We start from the raw sequence: 22,421 nt of genomic DNA, 5'->3' as shown, positions 1-22,421 counted from the left end.
CAGGGCCCAAGCACTTGGGCCATCCTCCACTGCCCTCCCGGGCCACAGCAGAGAGCTGGACTAGATGAGGAGCAGCCGGGCCTAGAACCCAGTGCCCATATGGGATGTCGGCACTGCAGGTGGAGGATTAGCCAAGTGAGCCACGGCGCCAGCCACAAATACTAAATTTTTACAAATTTACACAATATTCGTTGTTCCACTTTACTGGCAGGATACAAGTGCTCACTGTAATACTCCTCAAACTATTTTGTATCTTGAAATATTATCGGGGCCAGCACTGTGGCTCACTTGGTTAATCCTCCGCCTGCAGCACCGGCATCCCATGTGGGTGCCAGTTCTAGTCCTGGCTGCTCCTCTTCCAGTCCAGCTCTCTGCTGTGGCCCGGGAGTACAGTGGAGGATGGCGCCAGTGCTTGGGCCCCTGCACCCTCATGGGAGCCCAGGAAGAAGCATCTGGCTCTTGGCTTCGGATCAGCACAGTTCCGGCCATAGTGGCCATTTGGTGGGTGAACCAACAGAAGGAAGACCTTTTTCTCTGTCTCTCTTTCTTACTGGCTATAACTCTACCTGTCAAATAAATTTTTAAAAAAAGAAATATTATCTTAGTTAAAAGGGGAGAAACATTTTTTAAGCGTTATAGCCTAATGTTTTTTGTGTAATGTATGAGACTTGGACATCATTTGTGAGCGGTATCCTTGATTTGAGTTAAAACTTGAGTAAAAATGCCTTGATTATGAGTAAAATCACTTGAGAAAGTGTTTGAAAATATGAAGTTAGCTTTTTTTTTTTAAAGATTTACTTTTTATTTATTTGAAAGAGTTATGGAGTGAGAGAGAGAGAGGTCTTCCATCTACTGGTTCACTCCCCACCTCTTCCAGGTCCTCACATGGGTGTGCCAGGGCCCAGGGACTTCGGCTGTCTTCTGCTGCTTTCCCATGTGCATTAGCAGGGAGCTGGATTGGAAGTGGAACAGCTGGGACTGAAACCAGGGCCCATATGGGATGCCAGCACTGCAGGCTTTAACCTGTTGCTCCCCAGTGCTGGCCCTGAAATCAACTTTTGTTCTCACTGATAGAGCCTGTGGCCCGGCATGGCGTCCCACACATCTTCCAGTCTGGCGCTTGCGGAGTCCTGCCCTGGGTCAGGTGCTTCTTCCTTCCCTGCCTTAACAGAGGTACAGCACAGCCTCTCCTCTCCTCTGGAAGACCTGATTCACATGTCCGCTGTCATTTGAAGTGAATTAACAAGTCCAGTTTGCTAACGTTTGTAGAGATTAAAGAAGGATTTGTTTCCCCTAGTGTGTGTTTTCGTACACACTGTATTTCAAGAATCTGCCATTGTTCAAAATGTGATCTTGAATTTGTTGCTTCTGAATTATACTCTACCTCCTTTTTACAAAGAATGTGTCGTTTTAAAAGTTAATTATTTTATTTGAGAAGCATCACTGGTCCACTCCCCAAGTACCTGTAAGGGCTGGAGCTGGGTTGGGTTGAGACCAGGAACTCAAACCAGGTCTCCCCTATGGCCCAATTATTTGTGTCTGCATTAGGAAGCTGCAGGCAGGAGCTGAGCCAGGAAATAAACCCAGGCACTCTGATGTGGGATGCGGATTTCTTAACCAGCATCCTAACTGCTTGGCCAATTGCCCAGCCCAGATCTGGGCCTTTAAAATGTATGTCTGGCCGGCGCCGCGGCTTACTAGGCTAATCCTCCGCCTTGCGGCGCCGGCACACCGGGTTCTAGTCCCGGTCAGGGCGCTGGATTCTGTCCCGGTTGCCCCTCTTCCAGGTCAGCTCTCTGCTGTGGCCCGGGAGTGCAGTGGAGGATGGCCCAAGTGCTTGGGCCCTGCACACCATGGGAGACCAGGGTAAGTACCTGGCTCCTGCCATCGGATCAGCGTGGTGCACCGGCTGCAGCGCACTGGCCACGGCGGCCATTGGAGGGTGAACCAGCGGCAAAGGAAGACCTTTCTCTCTGTCTCTCTCTGTCTCTCTCTCTCTCTCACTGTCCACTCTGCTTTAAAAAAAAAAAAAAAGTATGTCTGATAAAATAAAGCGATCACTTTCAAGTTCCAGAAATTTAACCAGAGAATGCCTATGTCCCTGTGTTTTCATTTTCTAATAAAGTCTTTGTTGGATTCTGTTTTTCTACCTGCAGGCATTTCTGTATGATCCTATGGGAGTCTTTATGAGGTAGCCTTTCAGCTGCCTATCAGAGGCCTCAGCTCTGGGCGTTCAAAGCTGCATGAGGCATAGGCCCTGAACTTGTGCAGAGAAGTCTTTTAGTATGATCTTGCCTCTGCTAAAGTCTCCCCTCCTGGTTGACTGGGGGAGGTGAATTGCCAGAGAGACAGCATAGGTGCAACACAGAGCTTTGAGGAGCGAGCAGACCCAGCACGGTGGAGCTGAGAGGTTCCTGAATGAGCTGTGATTCTCCAAGATACCAGCGCTTGGGGCCACCTCTTAGAGGGTTGGACGGAAGCACCTGCCAGTCTCACCATTACAGGCAAAAGCAAATAGTATGGAGGAATTGGTATTGAGATTTGCAGTTCAGCTGTAGAATCTTTTCTTCAGCCACACAGCAAGCTATTGTTAGTCCTTAGCGGTCTCTCTCTCTCTTTTTTTTTTTTTTCCATGCCTTATTCTAGCAGTTCAAATGGATCTTCACAAATTTAAGAAAGTGCAGATTTAGGGTGAGAGCGGGATTTTATTTTATTTTATTTTTTAGAATGCAGGTTGATAAAGAGAAAATGCAATTGGTTGTTAGCAAAGAAGGAACAGATGAACTCAGCTCAACCCAGGCAGCGGCGGCTGTAACTGTGGGAACACAGGCTCTCCTTGCCTGCTCGGTGGTGTTGTCAGGCGTCAGCGGCAGTCCCACTTGTCCCTGCTGCTCCAGCAGCTCGCCCACAGGAAATCTCTCTTCTGAGGCTGTTTGTTGGGCAATCTTTCACCAGGGCAACTCCTCCACTCGTGCCCCACCTTTTGACAGGTGTACCCGCTGAAGGCTTGGCTTGTATTGTCCTGTGCTGTTGCTAAGAAACCTCCAGGAAGCTACCATTCCTTGTTGCTCCCTAGGGACAGCTTGACAGGTCCCGTTCCCGATGACTGCTGGGCTCCCCTTTGCTCCACCGCATTGGTCAGGGCATTCTTGTTCCCAACAGGTGTTTCTCATTGCCCCGCCCCACCCCGCCCCTCCTTGGGGAACACCCCCTTCCAGGTCCTCCCTGAGTGATGCTGGGCCAATGACACTGTGTGAGCTGCTGCTCCACTCCAGCTGAGCCAGGGGCAGGTGCACGGCCCCGGGGCTGGGCCCAGCGTCAGCCCTGTGGGCCCCTGGCCCCAATGGCTCCTGGGGACAGGCAGCCAAGAGCTTCCCGAAGGATGACCCCATAAGATGATGTTTTCGCTTTGGGACGACTTCAGCAATGTCCCTGGGAGACGCAGGAGGGGAAGAGGAGTGTTTTGAATATGATGGCCAGGATGAAGAGAGGAGACCCACCAGCAAGCAGCCATGCGTCGACACTCTGGACTTCTTGGAGGAGGGTAAATTCTGTCCTTTGCTCGCATCTGATCCCTTTCTGTTTGTGTCTAAACCGGCTGGGCTGCTATGATTTCACAACGCGTGTGTCTGGTATTTCCATCTGAGATATAGCTTGGAGTACAGGGCCCTTATGCGAATGGCTCACTGATGCCCCTATGAGACCCCCCACCCCCACCCCAGCCTGAGGAGCAGCCGTTTCTGGTTTACGTCTGCCTCCCCAGAAGCCATTGTCCCAACTTGCTCTGCCACTTCCTGATCCGTGCAAGCCAAAGCAGAGTGTGTGGTTACAGCGTGTCTGGCCTCTGGAATCCATCCATGCTGTTGCAAATACTGGTAGTTTCTCTTCTCCGTTGTGCCATTCTAGCACTCAGTTTTCAGGTTGTCAGTTATTCTCATGATGATTTCATAGACAAGAGATCCAGTGGTGGTTAAATGAAGCGTGCTTTTGCGCCAGCAGTGTCTACTTAAACAAATATTAATGACTGCTTTGAAATAGGGTTGAAAAAAAAAACAAAAACTTGGGATGCTTTCAAAGAGGTTGAAATCATGGGGCACCTCCGAGGGCTTCTCTGGGAGGAAGCGTGTGGGTGTCAGACAAGGGGGTGTCCACATGCAGGTGTGAGTTTCCTGGTCCGGCTCCTGGGGCTGTCACCCACAGGCCTGAGAAAGGGGAACTTGGTGAGGAGAAGCCGTTTAAGCAGTGACCCCTTGGTGTCTTGAGTCAAAACAGTCAGAATGCGTTTTCAGACTTCTGAAGGGTCTGTTTTCACGTCTCAGGATGCTGTTAATTTCCAAAACGGTTTGTAACCCGTGGTTTTCTTTTGAGGTTACTGGCCTGAAAATATGAGCTTCACCTCCAGGACAGATAAGACTGTCTTGTTACAGAACGGAGGGACAGTGGGACAGGCCACAAGAGAGCCAGTGCTTCCTTGCTGGTGTCCCTGGGGTGAAGGGAAGAGGAAGGAGTGACAGCCTGACAGTGGTGTCCTTGCTGGGTCCCTGGAAGCGATCAACAGAGAGAGAGAGAGAGAGAGAGAGAGAGAGAGAGAGATGCACCCATCTGCTCTTGTAGGACTGGGGCCAGCCCAGATTTAACTGGATCAGCTTCTCCACGCAGCCCCAAGTGGGACCTGCTCTAGTGCCACCTGTCAATTTGCTAGAGACACAGAAGCCCCAGTCTGCGTTTAGCGAGTGGTGGGCATGCACGTGCAGGCGTGAGAGGAGCCGTGCCACAAGGCATACGCAGCAAGGCATTTTAAAGCCAGTAATTCCAAAGACTGTTTGAGAGTCTGGAACTCGGCCATGTATCCTAGTCGAGGGAAGGAAACATTTTTGTTGTATACATTTCCCATATGCGCACATATGTATAAACGTACACACTGTCTCTCCATATAGCTCTCTGTGTAAAAACTTTTTTTTTTGGTTGAGAGTCAGGTGGTGATGATGATGGTGATGATGATGATGAGGGTCACTGTGCACCTGCTGTGTGCCAGGCCCCATTTTAACTAATTAATGTGGATTCATGCCCTGAGCCCATAAAACCACCATAGGAGCTTTCATACTTTTAGACTTCCTATTTTATAGGCTTGCAGGAGGAAGCTAAAATAGCTCGTCCAGGATGTCATGGAGCTAGGGGGCGGTTCCAGGCTGTGTGGAGAGCCCTGTGCTCTTAACCATGGTGCTCACTCTTCTCGAAGCAGGGTCCCCGGCCCACAACATCAGCATCACCCGGGAACCAGAGAGAAAATGCCTGTTCTTGGGCCCCACCCCGGACCAGCTGGATCAGAAACCGTAGGGCAGGGCCCAGGGATCTGGGTTGCACACACGCCCTCCGTGTGACACCGGCACACACTGTCTGGTGCTCAGCCATATCTCGCAAAGACCAGCGTGTCTGCCTTGCAGGAGAATTCGTGGATGGGAGATGTTGTGCGGGGTTTACCATCTGGTGATGGACAGCTACACTTCTTCCTCCTCTTATTTGCTCCCATCCACTTCCCACCCTCTCTCCAGTAAAATATTCTTAGCCATGCAGTCAATGGAGCGCTAACAGTGATTGCCACCCCACTTCGTTCTTTCTGTAAAATAAAATGAACTCATTTTGGAGCCTGTCTCCCATTTTGTCATCAAAGCACCTGAGGCTCAACTAAGTTGGCTGTGGCCAGAGTTTTCTAGCTGTGAGCACAGAGCAGGGCCCTCACCCTGGTTTAGGGGTCTGCCTTCCACCACACCCTGATGATAAGCAGAGTTCTAGGCCCTTCCCTAGTAGGAACTCATTTAATCCTCTTTACCCACAAGGTGGGTGCTTGCCAGGGACTGGGCACAGGGAGAGGTGGCCATGCTCTGACTGTGTTCACAAGGACAGGCAGGATTTGGGCTCAGTGTCTGCTGGTCACAGATAACTTGTCCAGTGCTAGGGACGGCTTAATCCCAAGTGCTGAGCGAGCAGTGCTCTCGGAGTGGAGGGCTGTGTTTGCTTTAGCCAGCACCCTACACCGGAAGGTCAGACAGGCTGACATTGCCAAGGGAGTCGCTGCCACACCTGTCTGTGCCTGAGTCCCAGCACCAGCATGAGGAACAGGTGGGGAAAAGTGGAATTTCACTGCCAGTTCCTTGTGGTTTGTTGCACAAGACAAATTCCAATCTTTTTTTTTTTTTTTTTAATATTTTACTGATTTATTTATTTCAAAGGCAGTGACGGCAGACATGGCGGGGGGGATCTTCCATCTGTTGGTTCACTCCCTTACATGGCCACAACAGTCAGGACTGGTCCAGGGTGAAGCCAGGAGCCAGAAACTCCATCTGGGTCTCCCACATGAGCGGCAGGAGCCCAAGCACTTGGGCCGTCCTCTGCTGCCTTCCCAGGTGCGTTAGCAGGGAGCTGGGTCATTAAAGGAGCAGCTGGGACTTGAACCTGTACTTACAGGTGGTGCCGGTGTCTCAAGCAGTAACTTAGCCCTCTGGAGATGCCTAAGGGAAGGAGGCGGGGCTGGCTTCCTCATTTCTTCTCACCTGGGCACTCCTGAGGCGCTCACCCTGTGTTGAGAAGAGTCGATATATGTCTGGCTGGTGTCATTTAGGGTGGCTCAGGAGGCAGCAGGATTGGAAGACCTCTGGAGTCTGCTGAGCATCCCCTGTAGGGTCCCTGAGACCTCAGGCCTTAAGAGCAGGCCCATCCCCTCTCTTTAGTGCTGAGTGTATGTAGTAGATGAGTACACAACATTGGTCCTTTTTGCACAAAGGGCAGTTCCCAGGTGTTGAGTGCTAACCAGAGCTGACAGTCTGGAAAAACAGACAAACACAATGCCACTTGGGGCAGGGAACCCACAGCCTGATGGAGTGCCCCGTCCCGGCCTCCTGTGTCCAGTGGCGACCATCCCCATTCTCTAATTGTTTCCAAGGCAAGCTGGGGAAGCCACACTGCGCAGACACAGCACCGTTCTCCAGCTGGCCAGGGCCCTCCTGGGCTGCAGGGCTGGGCCGGCCCATGGAGAGCAGCTACATCCCTGGGCACTGAGTCCGGAGCTGGCTGAGATGCCTCAGGTCTGTGCAGGCTGTGGAGTGGACATGCCAGCCCCAGGGAAGAGGCCTGGGGTCTCTTGTTAACATAGGTGGCCAGTGGCACTCAAGGGCGCTTGCCCAACTTTCTCGTAGAGTCAAGGATGGCAGAGGAGTCGAGCCGGCTTATCAGTGCCAACCACAGGCACGGTGACAAAGGTCCCTTGGCTGGTAGTTTTGTTGTACCTGTTTGGTTCTCGGCGTATCCATGGCTACCATCTGCAGCTGGTTTTCCTATCTAGAACGGGAGCACCAGCTTCACCCCAAGACTGCCTAAGGGCAAAGCTCCCCCATGATCCCTGTGTCTTGGGGTCCTATCCCCTGTCCCTCTGCCACCCTAGACCTGAACTCCTCAGCAACGGCAAGCAGCATCTCTCCCCTAGCTCCTCTTGCTTCTCTGTCTTAAGCTAATTTATTCACCTGCTCTTCTAGGTCAAGAGAGCCTTGAGAGTAGGGTTCATTTATTTACCCAATAGGTATCTTCGGGAGTCCCCACTTGGGGGGTCAGCAGATCAGGCCCTCCCACCAGAGCTCTGTGACCTTGGGCTCTGTCTTCCTGTCTCAGATGGGACAGCAGAGAATGCAGGATGGATGGAAACACTGAAGGAGATGGGACAGGGTCGGCATTCAGCAGTGAGTCAGTCCCTCTAGGCCTGGTGATAGATACATGGACACCAGAGACCCACGCTGGGTGTTCCAGTCTGAAGCTGGGAAATTGACTGCAGTGTGCAAGTCCAAGTTCCCGTCCAAGTCCACAGTTCTGCCCCACCTGACCTTGGCCTCTCTCCTGTCTCGTTTGTTCAGTGGGGTTGTTCTGAATTTTCAGTGAAAGAACACTCATGTGTGTAGTCAGGTGCCCAGGGCAGCAGTTGGCGTGCTGTGGTCACCCTAACAGTCATTTCATGTTTTCTCTGCCTTGTCAAGAAGTTGCACTGGTGCCAAGCTCTCAGCCTACTGAGGCACGGGAGAGTGAGCCAGAGAAATAGTTGAGCTGAGCGCGGTCCTACTGAACAGTGGAATGAAGCCAGAGCTGCACCGTGTGGGGCTCTGTTGTCGGCGAGGGGCACTTCGCTCCCGCCCGTCCGCGGAGAGGCTGGGCGCTGCGTGGACACGGGTTATGGCCAGGCAGACTGCTCTTTGTGCTGGACTTTGTGCTGAGCTGCCCCCACCACTGACCCAGAGACCTTCCAGTGTGTTTTCACCCAAGAGCCATGAGACACAAGGGCTTCTCATGGAAGAGTGGGAGCCCTCGGCCTGTTGGCTTCTGGCCTGAGACCATGGCTGCCTCCGTGAAGGTGTCTTCCCTGGCAACTTCCTGTGTGTCGCGTTGGACCTGAGCTCTCCTTCCCCATTCCAGATGTGATTTCTCCTTTGCATTCAGCCTTGGGTCAGGGAGGGGACTGTCCAGGAGCAAGATGGATGCTTATCTTGAGACAATAAGATAGGGTAGTGATTAGAAATGAGCTGTTCTTTGCAATTGTTTTTTAAATAATTATTTATTTGATGGGGAAGAGAGAGCGAGAGAAAGAAAGAAGAGAGAAGGAGACAGAGATAAAGAGAAGACAGAGAATAGACAGCTCCCATCCACTGGTTCATTCTCCAGATGCTCACACCAGCCAAGGCCAAAGCCAGGAGCCAGGAGTGCAACCCTGGTCTCCCATGTGAGCCATCACCATCTGCCTCCCACAATTTGCATTAGCAGGAACCTGGCGTGAGGAGCTAGAACCAGGAGTCAAACCTAGGTACTCTGATGTGGGACAGAGACATCGTAGCCACCAGGCTAAATGGCCACCTGCCTTGCCTTTTTTGGTTTTGTTTTATGTTATTGAGTATCAACATGGATAAGACCTGGCTGTTTTCCGAGCGGGAGGGGCTAGGGGACATGTGTGACTCTGTAGGGTTGGTGTGGCTGTGCTGTTGTCATTTTTGACATGAGGACATTTAAATACCAATGAAAATAAATTGTTCTTCCATTTTGTTTTGTTTTCATTGCTGTGAGCCATTACCCTAGTCCAGTATCCACTTCAAGGGCTGCATCAGAATGGTTCTGCTTTGTTGTTTTTGAAACCAAGAAATGTGTGTCTTACAGGTCTTAGGAGTTAATTCTCTTGGCTTATTTTGTCCAAATTATTGTGAAAATAAATATTGCAGGACAGCAGTCTGGTGGGGGACTTGGCCAAGCCTCAGAGGGACAGTGAGGAGATGAAGAAGAGCTGTGTGTGCCCAGGAAGAGGGCTCAAAGTCAGACTCCTAAACTTGGACAGGGTGGCCCTTGGCTTTTTTATGGGTGTGTCCTGAATTCTTTCTTCCATCTGACCCAATTTTAATGGTAGTTCTCTAGTTGAAAATAATTTAATCTCTATGGGGCCAATGAGTGCATGTATGGATTCCTAATCAGGGTTGGTTTCTTTTTTCTTTTTAGTTTTTATTTATTTATTTTACATGTTTGCAAGAGAGAGAAAGAGAGAGCACTCCCCCATCTACTGATTCACTCCCCAGATGCTCACAACAGTGAAGGTTGCGCCAGGTCAAAGCCAGGAGCCAGGAGCTCAATCCAGGTCTCCCGTGTGGGTGGCAGTGGACCCAGCTAGCAGAATCACCACCTCCTGGGGTGTACTTTTACAGGAAGCTGGGATCAGGAGCAGAGAAAGGACTCGAACCCAGGCACTCTGATGTGGGATGTGGGCAGCCCAAGTGGCAGCCTAACTTTTGTGCCAAACGCCCACCCCAGTGTGGTTCTTCCGGGGTGACTGGTGATTCCTAAACTAAGTCGCCGTCTGACAGTACCACTGTGGCCCAGGGAAGGCTCAATCAGGGGCTGAGATAACACAAGAATGTTTTCTCTTTGTCTCATTCACAAGGAAGTAGTTGGAATGTGGGGTGGCTTGTTTGCATGTTATTTGGCAACATAAAAATGTCGAAGTGTACTTTACATGCTGTAAAATTCACTCACTTGATTGGACTAGTATTATGGCGCAACAGGTTAAGCAGCCCCCTGCATTGTTGGCACCAGGTGGGTGCTGGTTTGAGCCCTTGCTGCTCCACTTCCCATCCGGCTCCCTTGCTAATATTCCTGGGAAAGCAGTAGAAGATGGCCCAGGTACTTGGGCCCCTGCACCCACGTGGGAGACTTGGAGTTCCAGGCCCCAGCCTCAGCCATTGCAGCCATTTGGGGAGCAACCAGCAGATGGAAGAGTTGTCTCTTTGTGTTTCCCTCCTTCCCCTCTCTCTGTGCCTTGCAAATACATAAATAAATTTTTTTAATTCCCACGCTTTAATGGACAGTTTAGTGGATTTTTGTGAATCTACTGAGTTGTGTAACCACCACAGTCATCCAGTCTAAGAGTTTTGCATCCTCCCAGTAAGATCCGTCATGCCCATTTACAGCAAACTCCACCTGCTACCCCCGGTCCTGCAAAACCACTCACATACTTCCCATATCTACGGTTTGCCTTCTGATATTTTATGTGACTACACTCAATGCTGTATGGCAGTTTTTGTGTCTGGTTTTTACTTAGCACAAGATTTTGAGTTCCATCCACATTGTGACATGTAATAGTGCTTTGTTCTTTTTCGTGGCTGAATAATATTCCATTGCCTGGATTGTGCCACATTTTGATGACTGCTCACCAGTTGCCTACAGGGTTATGTGAGGACATATGCATTCATTTCCCTCCAGAAGATCCTTCGGAGACTGCAAGAATCTGTCTTTGTGACCTTACCCAGCTCATCAGACTTCCCAGAGTCTTGGTTTCCCCGTGATAACGCTGTGGGGAGGGGCTGTGTCTAACTTACCCGCCCCGCGTTTGCCTGAGATTAGCAAGAGCTGCCCCCCTCATCAAAAGCACTTTGCCTAATCAGCCCGATCTTGATGTCTGCAGCAGACCGGAAAAACTGCAAATTTTACAAAAGCAGGCAGAAAAGCTGAGGCTTGGTCAGGGTGTCCACCGCACCTTCTCTGTGGGCCGCAGGAAGAGCAGGAAATCCCCAGATGGAGAAGTGGGAGGAAGACAGACCCTCCAGGAGCAAAGAGCGGGCACGCAGGTGCCAGGCCAGACACCTGCAGGGGCACCGCCGGCTGTGGATGCTGTGGCTGCGTCTGGGCGGTAGGTGCGAGGAGGCGCGAATTGAGAGGTGGGACGTGGTGACTGTGGTCCCTGTGTGTCCCATGGGATGAAGCTGCTCCTTGTAGGACGTGGCAATTGTGGGCAAGGTTTCTAAGCAGAGCAGGGATTAATGAAATCCAAAACAACTGCACAAAAGCTTAGAAGGGCATCTATTTTGTGATGCCCAGAAACTCAGCACAAATGGGGACTCATTTAGAATTTAAAGGGAAGCCTTTTACCTATGGCTCTGAGGTTCTGAACCTCCATGCCTTCCCCTCGTGGACAGGGCAAACAGTTAAGAATGTGTTAAGTTTGTGAGAGTGCTTCAAAAAGTTCCTGGAGAACAGAGTTTGAAAGATAAGCTTTAGGGCCGGCGCCGCGGCTCACTAGGCTAATCCTCCGCCTAGCGGCGCCGGCACACCGGGTTCTAGTCCCGGTCGGGGCGCCGGATTCTGTCCCGGTTGCCCCTCTTCCAGGCCAGCTCTCTGCTGTGGCCAGGGAGTGCAGTGGAGGATGGCCCAGGTGCTTGGGCCCTGCACCCCATGGGAGACCAGGAAAAGCACCTGGCTCCTGGCTCCTGCCATCGGATCAGCGCGGTGCGCCCGCCGCAGCACGCCAGCCACGGCGGCCATTGGTGGGTGAACCAACGGCAAAAGGAAGACCTTTCTCTCTGTCTCTCTCTCTCACTGTCCACTCTGCCTGTCAAAAAAAAAAAAAAAAAAAAAAAAGATAAGCTTTAGTGCAAAGAAAAAAAAAATTGGAAATCCATGCATAGTTTTTTTGTAATATGAACTTTGCATGAACTTTTTGCAGCTCTTTTATATGTGTCGATTTCACAATTGTTTGCACTAAAATTTACCTTTCAATTCCATTTCTGCTGACTTCGGCAAGGCCCCTTAGACTTCGTGGAGCGCCAGGGGCCAGACGTGGGGATTCTTTTCCACCCTGCCCACTGCGGCTCTGGGTCAGGGTGAGAGGGGTGAGTCTGCTGGTTTGCAGACCAGGCTTTTCTGTGTCCCTGAGGTACCAGCTCTGCCTCGGCTGGGCGTGTCAGGGTTCCTGAGGGTCTGTTTTGAGCATTTATTGAATACACCTGTTTGTTTCTCTAAGGAAAATAACAGAAAATAAAATTTGACCTTTGTAAAATAATGTGTTAAGGTGCAGAAGATAGAAGGAAAAATAGTTTGGGGAGGGCAGATGGCGCTAGATTATACAAAAAAAAAAAAATGTTGAGAAATACTGTTTTAATTGAAGAAATCGGCTGTTAGTAAGGGAGACCGCAGACAGCCCTGTCTGTTCGTGGATGCTGGCTGCCTGGTCTTTGAGTTCCGAGGAAATCTTGTCTTCTAGAGGGCTTAAGGTGTTTTCATTTTGGTACACACAGATACGCACACACGTGTGCATGTGTGAATGTGTGTGTGTCTAAAATAGTCATTCATTCCTATATTCATAGAGATAGGTGAAGCTGACGTTAATGGCAAAAGTGTTGTCAGGAGTGGGTTAAGGAGTGGTGAGAGCTGTTTGGACAACCCTGTGAAACCCTCCACTAAGGTGAATGGAGTGAGGGCTTCTTGTTGAAGCCCCAGGAAGACTGTTGAGGCCAAAGTGTGCAGGTGGCTTGTCACAGATGGCGTGAGACAGGCACCTGTTCCTGTGTGGGACCTCACACTATATGTGGGTGATTGGAACTTGCTTTGGGCTGGTGGCTCCTGTTGTGCGCATACCTGGAAGAATGGATGCCAGCATTTGTTCTAAAAATCGTTTGGGGCAAAGTTTACTTTGCATCACAGTTGCACTCCTGATTTTCTAGTTCCAGTGCCGCTCAGAATTTTGTCCACCCTGTGAATCCAGTGAGCTGTGACAGCCTCGTCACAGGTCTCCGTCCCTATGCTCAGCCAGCCCAGGCCTGCTGGTTCCAGTTTGGCTCCAGAGTCTGGTACTGCACCTGCCTTCCTGATGATAACCCAGTCTCCTCTCGCTTCAAAGTGGATTCTCCCAGACCAAAACCACCTGCAGCTCCTGGGGGGCATGGCAGGGCATTTTGTCCACTAGGCCTCCTGCCGCAGTGGATTGTGGACAGCCCCATGCCCAGCACGCCATTCCACGGTGACCTCAGTGGCTGTTCCAGTGCTGGCCCTATCTTGCTTCTGTCGGGCTGCACCTGCCTGTCTCAACAGAAGGTGCCAGACCCAGGAGATCCATGGCTCCTGTCCCAGCAAGAACCCCAGGTCCTACACATTTTGATTTACCTCCCGCTCAGTCAGACCTCTGCAGTCTCTCAAGGAAAGAGCCCGCCTTTAGGCCAGCAGCCTTGACATTGGTCTCTCTACCTGGCCCTGCTCCCCTCCCCCATTGCTCCACATGGAAGCCACAGTGTTGTTTGAACTACAAATCTCCCATGGACGCTGTCCCTTTGAGAAATCTCAAGTGACTTTCCATTGCCCATGATAAAAGTCCATGGCCTCTACAGGGGGCTGCCAGGCCCTGAAATCAATCCCCCCATGCCTGCCCCAGGTTGCCCTGGTGTCTGTGCTGCCACAGGAGGGCAGGCAACCCTCGGGTTCAGCGCAGAGCCTGGTGCAGGAGATGGGGCATCATTTCCTGCAGGTTTGACGGTGCAAGAAGCGCAGTGTGTGTACACAGGGACTTCACAAAGTTCAGAAAATGGAACTAAACGGTAGATGTATTTAGGTGCAGTAAGTTTGAAATCGGTGCGTGGCTTCTCCGGGTTATGCATTTTTCATGAACTTTCTCTTCCATCTACTTTTCTGTAGCGGACAGGCTATGTCTAACATTTTTGGTCCTAATTTTTGAGTACTAAGTTACTGTGGGGGTGTATGGCTGCCCCTTTACTTTTTAGGGGGCAAGGGGCACACTTTTGGGGGTGAGAGATGCAACCAGCAGTTGCAGAGCCGCTCCCCTGGCGAGAGAGACCCGGCCACAGCTTATTGTAGATGGAGCATCCAGAGCGGCTGCACTGGCAAAGCACAGCCTGTGCTGACCTCCCTGCAAAGGCCTCGCTTGTTATTTTCCCACACTCTTTGCTCGGCTCCAGGAAGAGGAAATGCAGGCATTAAGAGGCCTTCTCAGGGCCTGGTGACCTTGGGACAGTCTCCTAGGAGAACACAAGCCCCCAGGGTCAGGAGTCTTTCTTCCCCCATGCCACACGGGCGTCTTGCCCTGTTTGCACATGTCCTTAACCTTGTTGATTGGCGCTGGCCCTACCTTGTCCTTGTTCCTTTATGGCTCACTTGTTGAGTGCACGAGCCAGGCTGGCCTCAGCTCAGCCCCTGTGGTGCAGCCTCTCTCCCTGTGTGACCTGGTTGGGTCCAGAACATCAGATTATTCATGGTGTGGAGGAGCTACCTTGCAGGGTTATTGTGGGGATGAATTGAGGAAGCGGGTTCAATCCTTTAGCATAATAGGGGTGCTGTAAACATTAGCTGCTGCCTCTGCTAGGAGTCTGTTCTTGTTTTATAAACTTACTGCCCACTGGCTGTGTGGCACCGGGCAAGCTACTTAACGGCTCTGAGCCTTGGCTTCCCATTTGTGTCCATGTCAGTGCCCACCCTTAGTCGTGCGCAGAGGGCGACGTGAGATTGTCCATACTGAGGTCTCTGAATGGTGCCTGGCCCTGGTCAGGATCTGCCTGGGAACACCCTGAGCCGGTCAAGACACAGTGTACACGGCCAGCACATTGCACTGTACCTGTAGATTCAGAATTGCTGTCCATGAGTTTATATGTGTAAGTGCTCCTATTGCTGTTATTAATTTCTGTTGTAATAAGCTCAGGAAGGCTCCCAGGACCTCCTGTCTTTTTCTTTTATCTTTTTTTTTTTTTTTTTTTTTTTTTTTTGGACAGGCAGAGTTAGTGAGAGAGAGAGAGACAGAGAGAAAGGTCTTCCTTTTCCGTTGGTTCACCACCCCACCCCCCCCAAAATGGCCACTACGGCCGACGCGCTGCACCAATCTGAAGCCAGGAGCCAGGTGCTTCCTCCTGCTCTCCCATGTGGGTGCAGAGCCCAAGCACTTGGGCCATCCTCCACTGCACTCCCGGACCACAGCAGAAAGCTGGACTGGAAGGGGAGCAACCGGGACAGAATCCGACGCCCCAACCGGGACTAAAACCCAGGGTGCCAGCACCACAGGCGGAGGATTAGCCTAGTGAGCCAAGGTGCCGGCAACCTTCTGTCTTATTATCAACTATGTACTTTATGGAAAATGTTGTGTTTTTTTCCCCATCAGTGCAGGGTCACTACAGAAATTCTTTAAACTCACACACACATGCAAAAGAAGGTGAAAACTTGCAATCTTATCCAAACATCAGTGATTCTGTGGCTATCTTTACTCTTTTTCTATGTACTATAAATTTATACATTTCTCCTCCCCCTGTTGGAATTATGTGTATCTTTAAAAACATAGCTGGAATAATCACGTACTTTCACAGCTTGAGGTACATTGTCGTGTTTGTTTTTTTCACTGATGCCTCTGACTTGTGTAGTTAGACCCAGAGGGCCTGGGGCTTCCAGGAAGGCCTGCCCCTGAGCACCCCCAGCTGAAGGGGCGCCGTGCCAGGGATATGACAGGGCACACCTGGCCTCCTTGCACTGTGTGCCTGGTGAGAATAATGCTGGGAAGAGCATTGGCCCATGCATGCATTGTATTGAGTTTAAGTGTTAAAAATATGGTAAAGATTTTTAAAATTATTTGATAAAAGGACAACACAAAGGGGTCCTGATGGTTGTAGGTACATGAAGCTGCACAGGGGATTAAAACTGTCTAGTGCTACACACATACACACACTCACTTAACCCAGTACGGTTAAAACTGGGGAAATCTGAATAAGACCGCGAATCAGATAGATGTCAGCATCCTGGTCATGGTATATAACTTTGCCGAATCTCAGTACACGGGAACCTGCCTCAGGATCTATGGGATTCCTGTGGATTATTTCTTACGACTGCATAGAATTAGCCACACATGCCCGCCTGTATGGGTAATGACAGTGATCTTAAGACATTAGCTGGGGAGATGAGTGTCGTCTCGGACTGACACGGTACTGGAGCAGACTACAGCTCCAGCTCCTGCTGTCTGGCAGGATCACAGCGGCACAGGACGAGCGCTAACTCCTGCCCGAGGCACAGGAGCCTTCACCCGCCCTGAGCCCGTGAGCTAGATTCTGGTTGAAACCCACCCTTTTCAGTCTCTCTCTCCTCCCTGGCAGCTCTGCCTAAGTGAGAGGCAAAGACGATGCCCCGGGTGATGGACTTTTCTCTCTGCTGTGAGGCAGGTGATAGGGCTGGGTGGAGAGCAAACCCCAGCAGGGAGCCTGCCTCCCCGGGGTGGGGGGGGGGGAGGCTACAGTTTCAGATTTAGAACCAGATTTCAGGTCTCCTCCTTAAGCTCAGAAATCATTCCAACAGATCAGGTTTGACTGAGCTCATTTGCCAGGGTGCTCTCTACTGGTGTTTCATGAAATATTTACAGACCTATTGAATTCCACTTGCTATGCGCCCAACTTGGACTTAGTGCAGCATTGCAATTCCCATTTGCTTTCCTCCGGGGGCTTGGGTCATTGCCAAAGTGTCAGCTTGCAACAGAGTTAGTCTTGCTCACAAAGCCTTGTTGAGGAGTTATTATGCAGCCCCAAAGTGACAGGTGTCAGAATGGATGCTCTTTGACCCTAAATCTGTTTGCATTCACTCCTTCCTCCATAGAATAAAAGGCAATGCTACCTTTTGTTGAACTGCAAATCTAGTCCTTGCTATTGATTTAAAATTAGACAAGCCTGAGATTTCTCTCTCTCTCTCTCTCTCTCTCTCTCTCTCTCTTTTTTTTTGGCAGACTAAAGCCTTTCATTGCACAATCCTTTTTTTTTTTTTTTTTCTCAGTGGAAGGAGTAAAAGAGACACAGTTCTAGGGTGGCTTTTGTGCTTCTTGCTCTGACCACAGTGGATGTGAGTGTGTGTGTAGGTGGGCAAAGATTATGGTCATTTTGGTATAGATGTTAAAAATAGATTGCCTTGTTTTTCATAGTATGGAAGCCATTCCTTAGACTCAGTGTCAGGATGAGATGGGCAGAGGGGGCCGTGCTGTCATGAGATCCAATCGGTGCTTCCAGAAGGACCCCTCTGTCCATGCGGCTGGGGCTGTGTGGCTGGTGGGGTGCAGCCCTGCAGGCCTTTCTGGTAGGTTGCATACAGGGGCTGTGCTGCCACCTGACCTCTGCCCCATGCACTTGAGTTTGCTGAGTTCATTGGAGGCCAGAGCCCTTCTACCCCACCACCTGGCCCTCATACTGCCTTTATATATGCACACGCGTGTGCACCCCCACACAGACCCACAGTGTAAGGCTATACAGGGATAGCACCCATCCCCCACAGTTAGATCTCACACCTGGAACTGGAAAGTGAAACCCCGTGGTGTTGAACACAGTGTGGGCTGAACCCAGGAAAGTCAGTGGCCCTGCGTGCTAGCACAGGAACACAACCTCAGGGTGCTTTTCCAGATGGGGTCGTTTGTCTGGCAGGTGTGTGTCCTAGGTCTCATTGTCACTTTTACTCCTTACAGTGCTATGTGCTGAAAGAGTTGGCCAGATGACTAAGACGTACAATGACATCGACGCTGTCACTCGGCTTCTGGAGGAGGTAAGCATTTTAGGGGAGGGCAGAAAGAGCTGCTTATCACCATCTGATAGAAGCGCACGCTGTTGTCTGCTTCAGCGAGGACTCTCAGAAGTTGGGCCCTCTCCGGGTATTGTGTAATGCCTCTGCTTTCTGAACTAGTAGCAAGGTAGACCTTTGTAGCTAGAATTTTGTATGGGTATTTTAGATTTTTCAAAGGATATGTTACTCCTGATACAAAATATGGTAACACTTAAATGGGTTAAATGTATCTTGTGGTTCCATTTTTCCATGACCGGTTTTGGAGCATCCTTATAGAACAAAGCTGGCCATTGTGGGTTCTTAGAAAGGACTCACGAAATAAGTGCCCGTCCTTAAACACTGGCCCCAGCTCCAGAGCAGCTCTGACACAGACAGGTGCTAACTTGCAGACCCTTGGTCCTGCTCCAGAAGCGAGAATGACTCCAGGTCATGTTCCTTAACACTGTCCCCAGGAAGGGAGTTAGAGCAACGTGGGAGACACAGGAATCCCTGCTGGTTTCCAGCCAGCTGGGCGACGAAGCCGAAACCCAGGCAGGGCCCGGGCAGCAGTGGCAGAACCCAGAGTGTTTGATTTGGGGGTGGGGATGTCCCTTCACCCCATGTTTGCGCCTTTCTCTTCCGCTGTGTTTCTCCCTCTGCCTACCCAGTGTCTCACACCTCCCTTGAACCCACTCCTGTCCAATCTCCTAGAGAGAGTCACAGAGTGATGTCAGGGTGTTAGCCGAGGCATTTGGGGGCACAGGCCTTCTGCCTTCTGGTGGTGGCTGCCTGGTCAGCACCTCTGACTGTATTTTGTTTGAAGTTCTTTTTGAGTTCCTATTGAGAACTTTCATTCTTTTGTTTATTTGGTGGGGAGATAGAAAAAAGAGAGAGAAAACTTCTGTCTGCTGGCTCATTCACCAAATGCCCACAACAGTCCCTGGCTGGAGCCAAAGCTAGGAGCCAAGAACCCAATCCAGGTCTCCTATGTGATGGCAGGAACCCATTTCTTGAGCCATCACCACTGCCTCCCTCGGTGCGCAGAAGTTGGAATCAGGAGCGGAACTGAACTCAAACACAGGCTCTCCAGTAGAGGCTGTACCGGGTGTCCCGAGTGGCGTCTTCACTGTTGTGCCAAACACCAGCCCCAGAGTGGTTCCATGGGCTGCCACCCCGGAGTGTCCACAGCCTGCAGTTCTTGGCTGTGACCGAGTCCCAGCTGGCAGTGCTGGACAACATTCCCCAGGTCGTGGCCCTTCTCAGCTGGGTGAGAGTTTGAGCCCTTTGTGCAGATGCCAGGGTCAAGAATTCACTTTTTCGCCACCAGCTGGTTTTCTAAGTGGCTATGTCCATGGCCATGTTTGGCCTCATCTTATAAAACAAGGTGGGTGCTAGGAATAGTCTTGGCAGGGCAGTTCCTTGGTTCTTTGTTGTGCCTTGTTTCACTTTTCACAAGGTCATGGCATTGGTCCATCTGTATCTCTGTGTTTTATAAATAGCAGTGCCATTTGCTCCTTGCCCTGATAAGAATCGTGTCAGAGTTCCCTGCCTTTCTGTGGAACTGGGTGGGGATCCCGGTGACCACCAGTCCACCCGGGTCGTGTGACGGTCACACCAGGCTGCACTTTCCTCTGCTCTCGGCTCTGCCTCTGCTGTCAATGGCTTTGGTCTGCACACCTGCTGTCTCTTGGCCAGCGTGACAAGCGTGCTTCTGGTTTTAAAGGAAAAGGTTTCTTGTGGCTTGCTCTGGCTGGCTGCTATCCAGGATGCACCTGTGGGCCAGGCTCACCTTCTCCCCAGGTAGGGAGAGGCTGACCCTCTGGGCCCCAGTGATGCTTTTTGTCCTGAAATTGGTGAATGAGATGAGTCAGCCATGAAGTGTGCACTGCTGGCTGTTCCTGTTACTAGTGGGCGTCACAGTCAGTGTAAGTTCATTCATTGGTAAGCAACTGAGGGTGCCGGCACCGTGGCTTACTTGGTTAATCCTCTGCCTGCGGCGCCGGCATCCCATATGGGCGCCGGGTTCTAGTCCCGGCTGCTCCTCTTCCAGTCCAGCTCTCTGCTGTGGCCCGGGAAGGCAGTGGAGGATGGCCCTGGTGCTTGGGCCCCTGCACCCGCGTGGGAGACCTGGCTTCTGGCTTCGGATCGGTGCAGCGCACTGGCCGAAGCAGCCATTTGGGGGGTGAACAAACGGAAGGAAGACCTTTCTCTCTGTCTCTCTCTCTCACTGTCTAATTCTACCTGTCAAATAAGTAAAAAACAAAACAAAACAGAGACTAAAGTTAGAGTCATTTTAACCAAAGCATCGCCAGAAAGAGAGAATAAGTCATTCCAGTGAGCTCCTCCTTGCCTCTTTGTGAACTGGCTCTTTCAATAGCTTGTCTCCAAGGGCCGATGTGAATTTGTTTGGAGTCTGTTACTCTCGTCCTTTATTCTAGTGGACATCCCCTAGCTTTTGTGCTGGTTTTCAAAATACCCACTGATCATGTGTTGGCTAGTCTCTTCTGTCACCCTTGCATTTCTCAAAGAGAAACGCAGCCGAGCTATTGCCTTAGTAAAATGAGAACCAGGAAAGGAACTGAAGGTGCTTCAATGACTTGTTTAAATTTTTTACCTCATCAATGAATACTTTTACTATAACTTCTTGCTTTTTGTTATCACAGCAGACCATGATCTTTATAATTACTGTAACGCTTGAACTTCAGGCTTTCGTACATTTTAAGGGCTGAGTGATATTCCTAAATGTATATCTGCCACATTTTCCTAATGCATTCACCCATCAGTGGACACATAGGTTGATTCCATGTCCTGGCTATTATGAGAAGGGTACAGTGAGCCTGGGAGCCCAGGTGTCATGGTATTATTCATCGTGTTCAGAGCTGGGGGGTGGGAAGGGGCCTCCAAACACAGAGGAAGTGGGGGGGAAGCGGGGATGCTGATAGCCTGATTTAATCCGTTTGCACTGTATTTATACTTCTTGAGGCTGCCTGCTGCCCCCTGGTGTTCACGTACTAAACGGTCATCAAAAAACTTTTTCTAAACAAAATAAAGAAGGAAAAAAATTAGCTGTCCTGTGTAGACCAAGAGAGAATCTGCGATAGTAGAGAGAGCAAGACGAACCTCGGGGCTGAGGTTGAGGTGTGTCCAAGGGGCTCCATTGTTGAGCCCCTCCCCACACACACTCCTCTTGTGTTTCTTCCCCCGCCTCTTCTCCATTCTCCTGGGGTCCTGTGTTGTGGGAAGCTCTGTGCATCTGTCAGGTGCTCTGGCAGTACCTTGCCTCACCTTTCATAGGGACTGTCGCTTTCTTGCTTGATTTGTTTATGGTGAAATGTGCAAACACAGTGTGGCCACGGCGCGCCAAGCGGCTGTGCCTGTTCCAGGAGCCGAGCAGCATGGTTGTGGGAAGCCAGCGCAGAGCAGGTAGTCAGGTCCGGAACCAGTGAGCGTTAATCAGGCACCCTCTGGGTGTTCAGCACAAGAACTCGCTCTAGCGGAGGAATTGGCTGGGCTTGAGGTAGGTTTATGGGGACCAGACTTTGGCAGAGAAGTGGACGTCAGAGCTGCACTTTCAGCTGAGTTGAGCTGGCTGGAATGAGAATGAGAACTGGAATGAGAATGCGAATGGCAGGTGCTGGTTTTGAATCTGGCCTGCAGACTTGAATTCTGTACAGGTTGCCTCACACAATTCTTCGATCCTTTCCTCTCGCTACCAAATAAGCACAGCTGCTGAGCCTGAGACGTGACAAGGGTCTGGGAGTTACAGACCCCTCCTGGTAGGCAGTGGCCAGTGTGACTGAATGCCCAGAGATGAGGGTCCTATTTTCCTGGACAGAGTCACTGCGTCCCGCCCTCCACGGCCCCATTGGAAGGCCCTCTCCACTCATACTATGTTTCTGGCAGGCCCAGATTGGGGTTTTCACTGCTGATTTACTGGTTTACCCACTTGGCTCTGGGATGGTAGTGAACGCCTCACTAGGGAAGACCCAGGGGACAGAGACAGTGTTTCTGCAAGAGGGAGCCAGGTGACCGTCAGCTCCAGTCTCCCCAAACTGTACTTGACCTCGAGTGCTGTGCCCCTGATTCCCCCTTTGTAATTCTATCTATTGTCCAAGCACTTTGCACATTTGGGGTTTCAAAGGTTGCCGCATGAGTGGCAGGTCCAAACCAGTGATGGTGATGGTGCATATGTGTTTGTTGGCTCAAAGACAGCCCAGGCGGAGTTCCTGTGATTAGCAAAATGTGTAATTAGTTAGAAACCCTAGATTTTGCCAAGGCGATCTCAGATGGCCTGCCCTCCTCTCCGCCCCCGACTTGACAGAGCTGGGAACCAGACCCCCAGGGATGTTCAAACAGAACCCCGAATCTCGGTGTGGCATAGGACGGGCCACCAGTTAAAGTGTGACCAGCACCTGCTGTGGCCCAGTGCTCTCTCCCTGGCCAGCAGTGTGGAATAACACTCGGGTATTTTCCATTCTGTGCTGTTGTACTTAATGTAAACCAGATGTCAGTTGCTATTACTAAAATGATTCCTCGCCTTGCTAGAAGGCAGTAACCTTGTGCTTTGACAATCC

General features: G+C 50.8%; 1 protein-coding gene across 38 annotated transcripts in view; it reads left to right on the top strand.

Annotated features, from left to right (window-relative positions):
* The window catches only part of TRAK1 (trafficking kinesin protein 1), a 195,183-nt gene that overhangs the window by 137,616 nt on the left and 35,146 nt on the right, over positions 1 to 22,421 (top strand). For 35 of the 38 annotated variants that reach the window (XR_016214923.1, XR_016214924.1, XR_016214926.1 and 32 more), the window contains one exon: positions 17,774 to 17,850. Coding sequence is in view for 33 of the 38 variants with exons in the window: in XM_051851810.3 (XP_051707770.1) it covers positions 17,774 to 17,850 (77 nt within the window). In the remaining 5 variants the exon portion in view is untranslated. Of the gene's footprint in view, positions 1 to 1,142; positions 3,545 to 17,773; positions 17,851 to 22,421 lie in introns of those variants that run through there. The other 3 variants (XM_089306487.1, XM_089306488.1, XM_089306509.1) reach the window with 2 other exon arrangements.

This window comes from Oryctolagus cuniculus, chromosome 10, assembly GCF_051225735.1.
Source record: "Oryctolagus cuniculus isolate XC-2025 breed Fujian yellow rabbit chromosome 10, ASM5122573v1, whole genome shotgun sequence".
Taxonomy (NCBI): Eukaryota; Metazoa; Chordata; class Mammalia; order Lagomorpha; family Leporidae; genus Oryctolagus; species Oryctolagus cuniculus.
The sequence above is the reverse complement of the archived record's forward strand: the minus strand, read 5'-3'. Positions and strand labels throughout refer to the sequence as shown.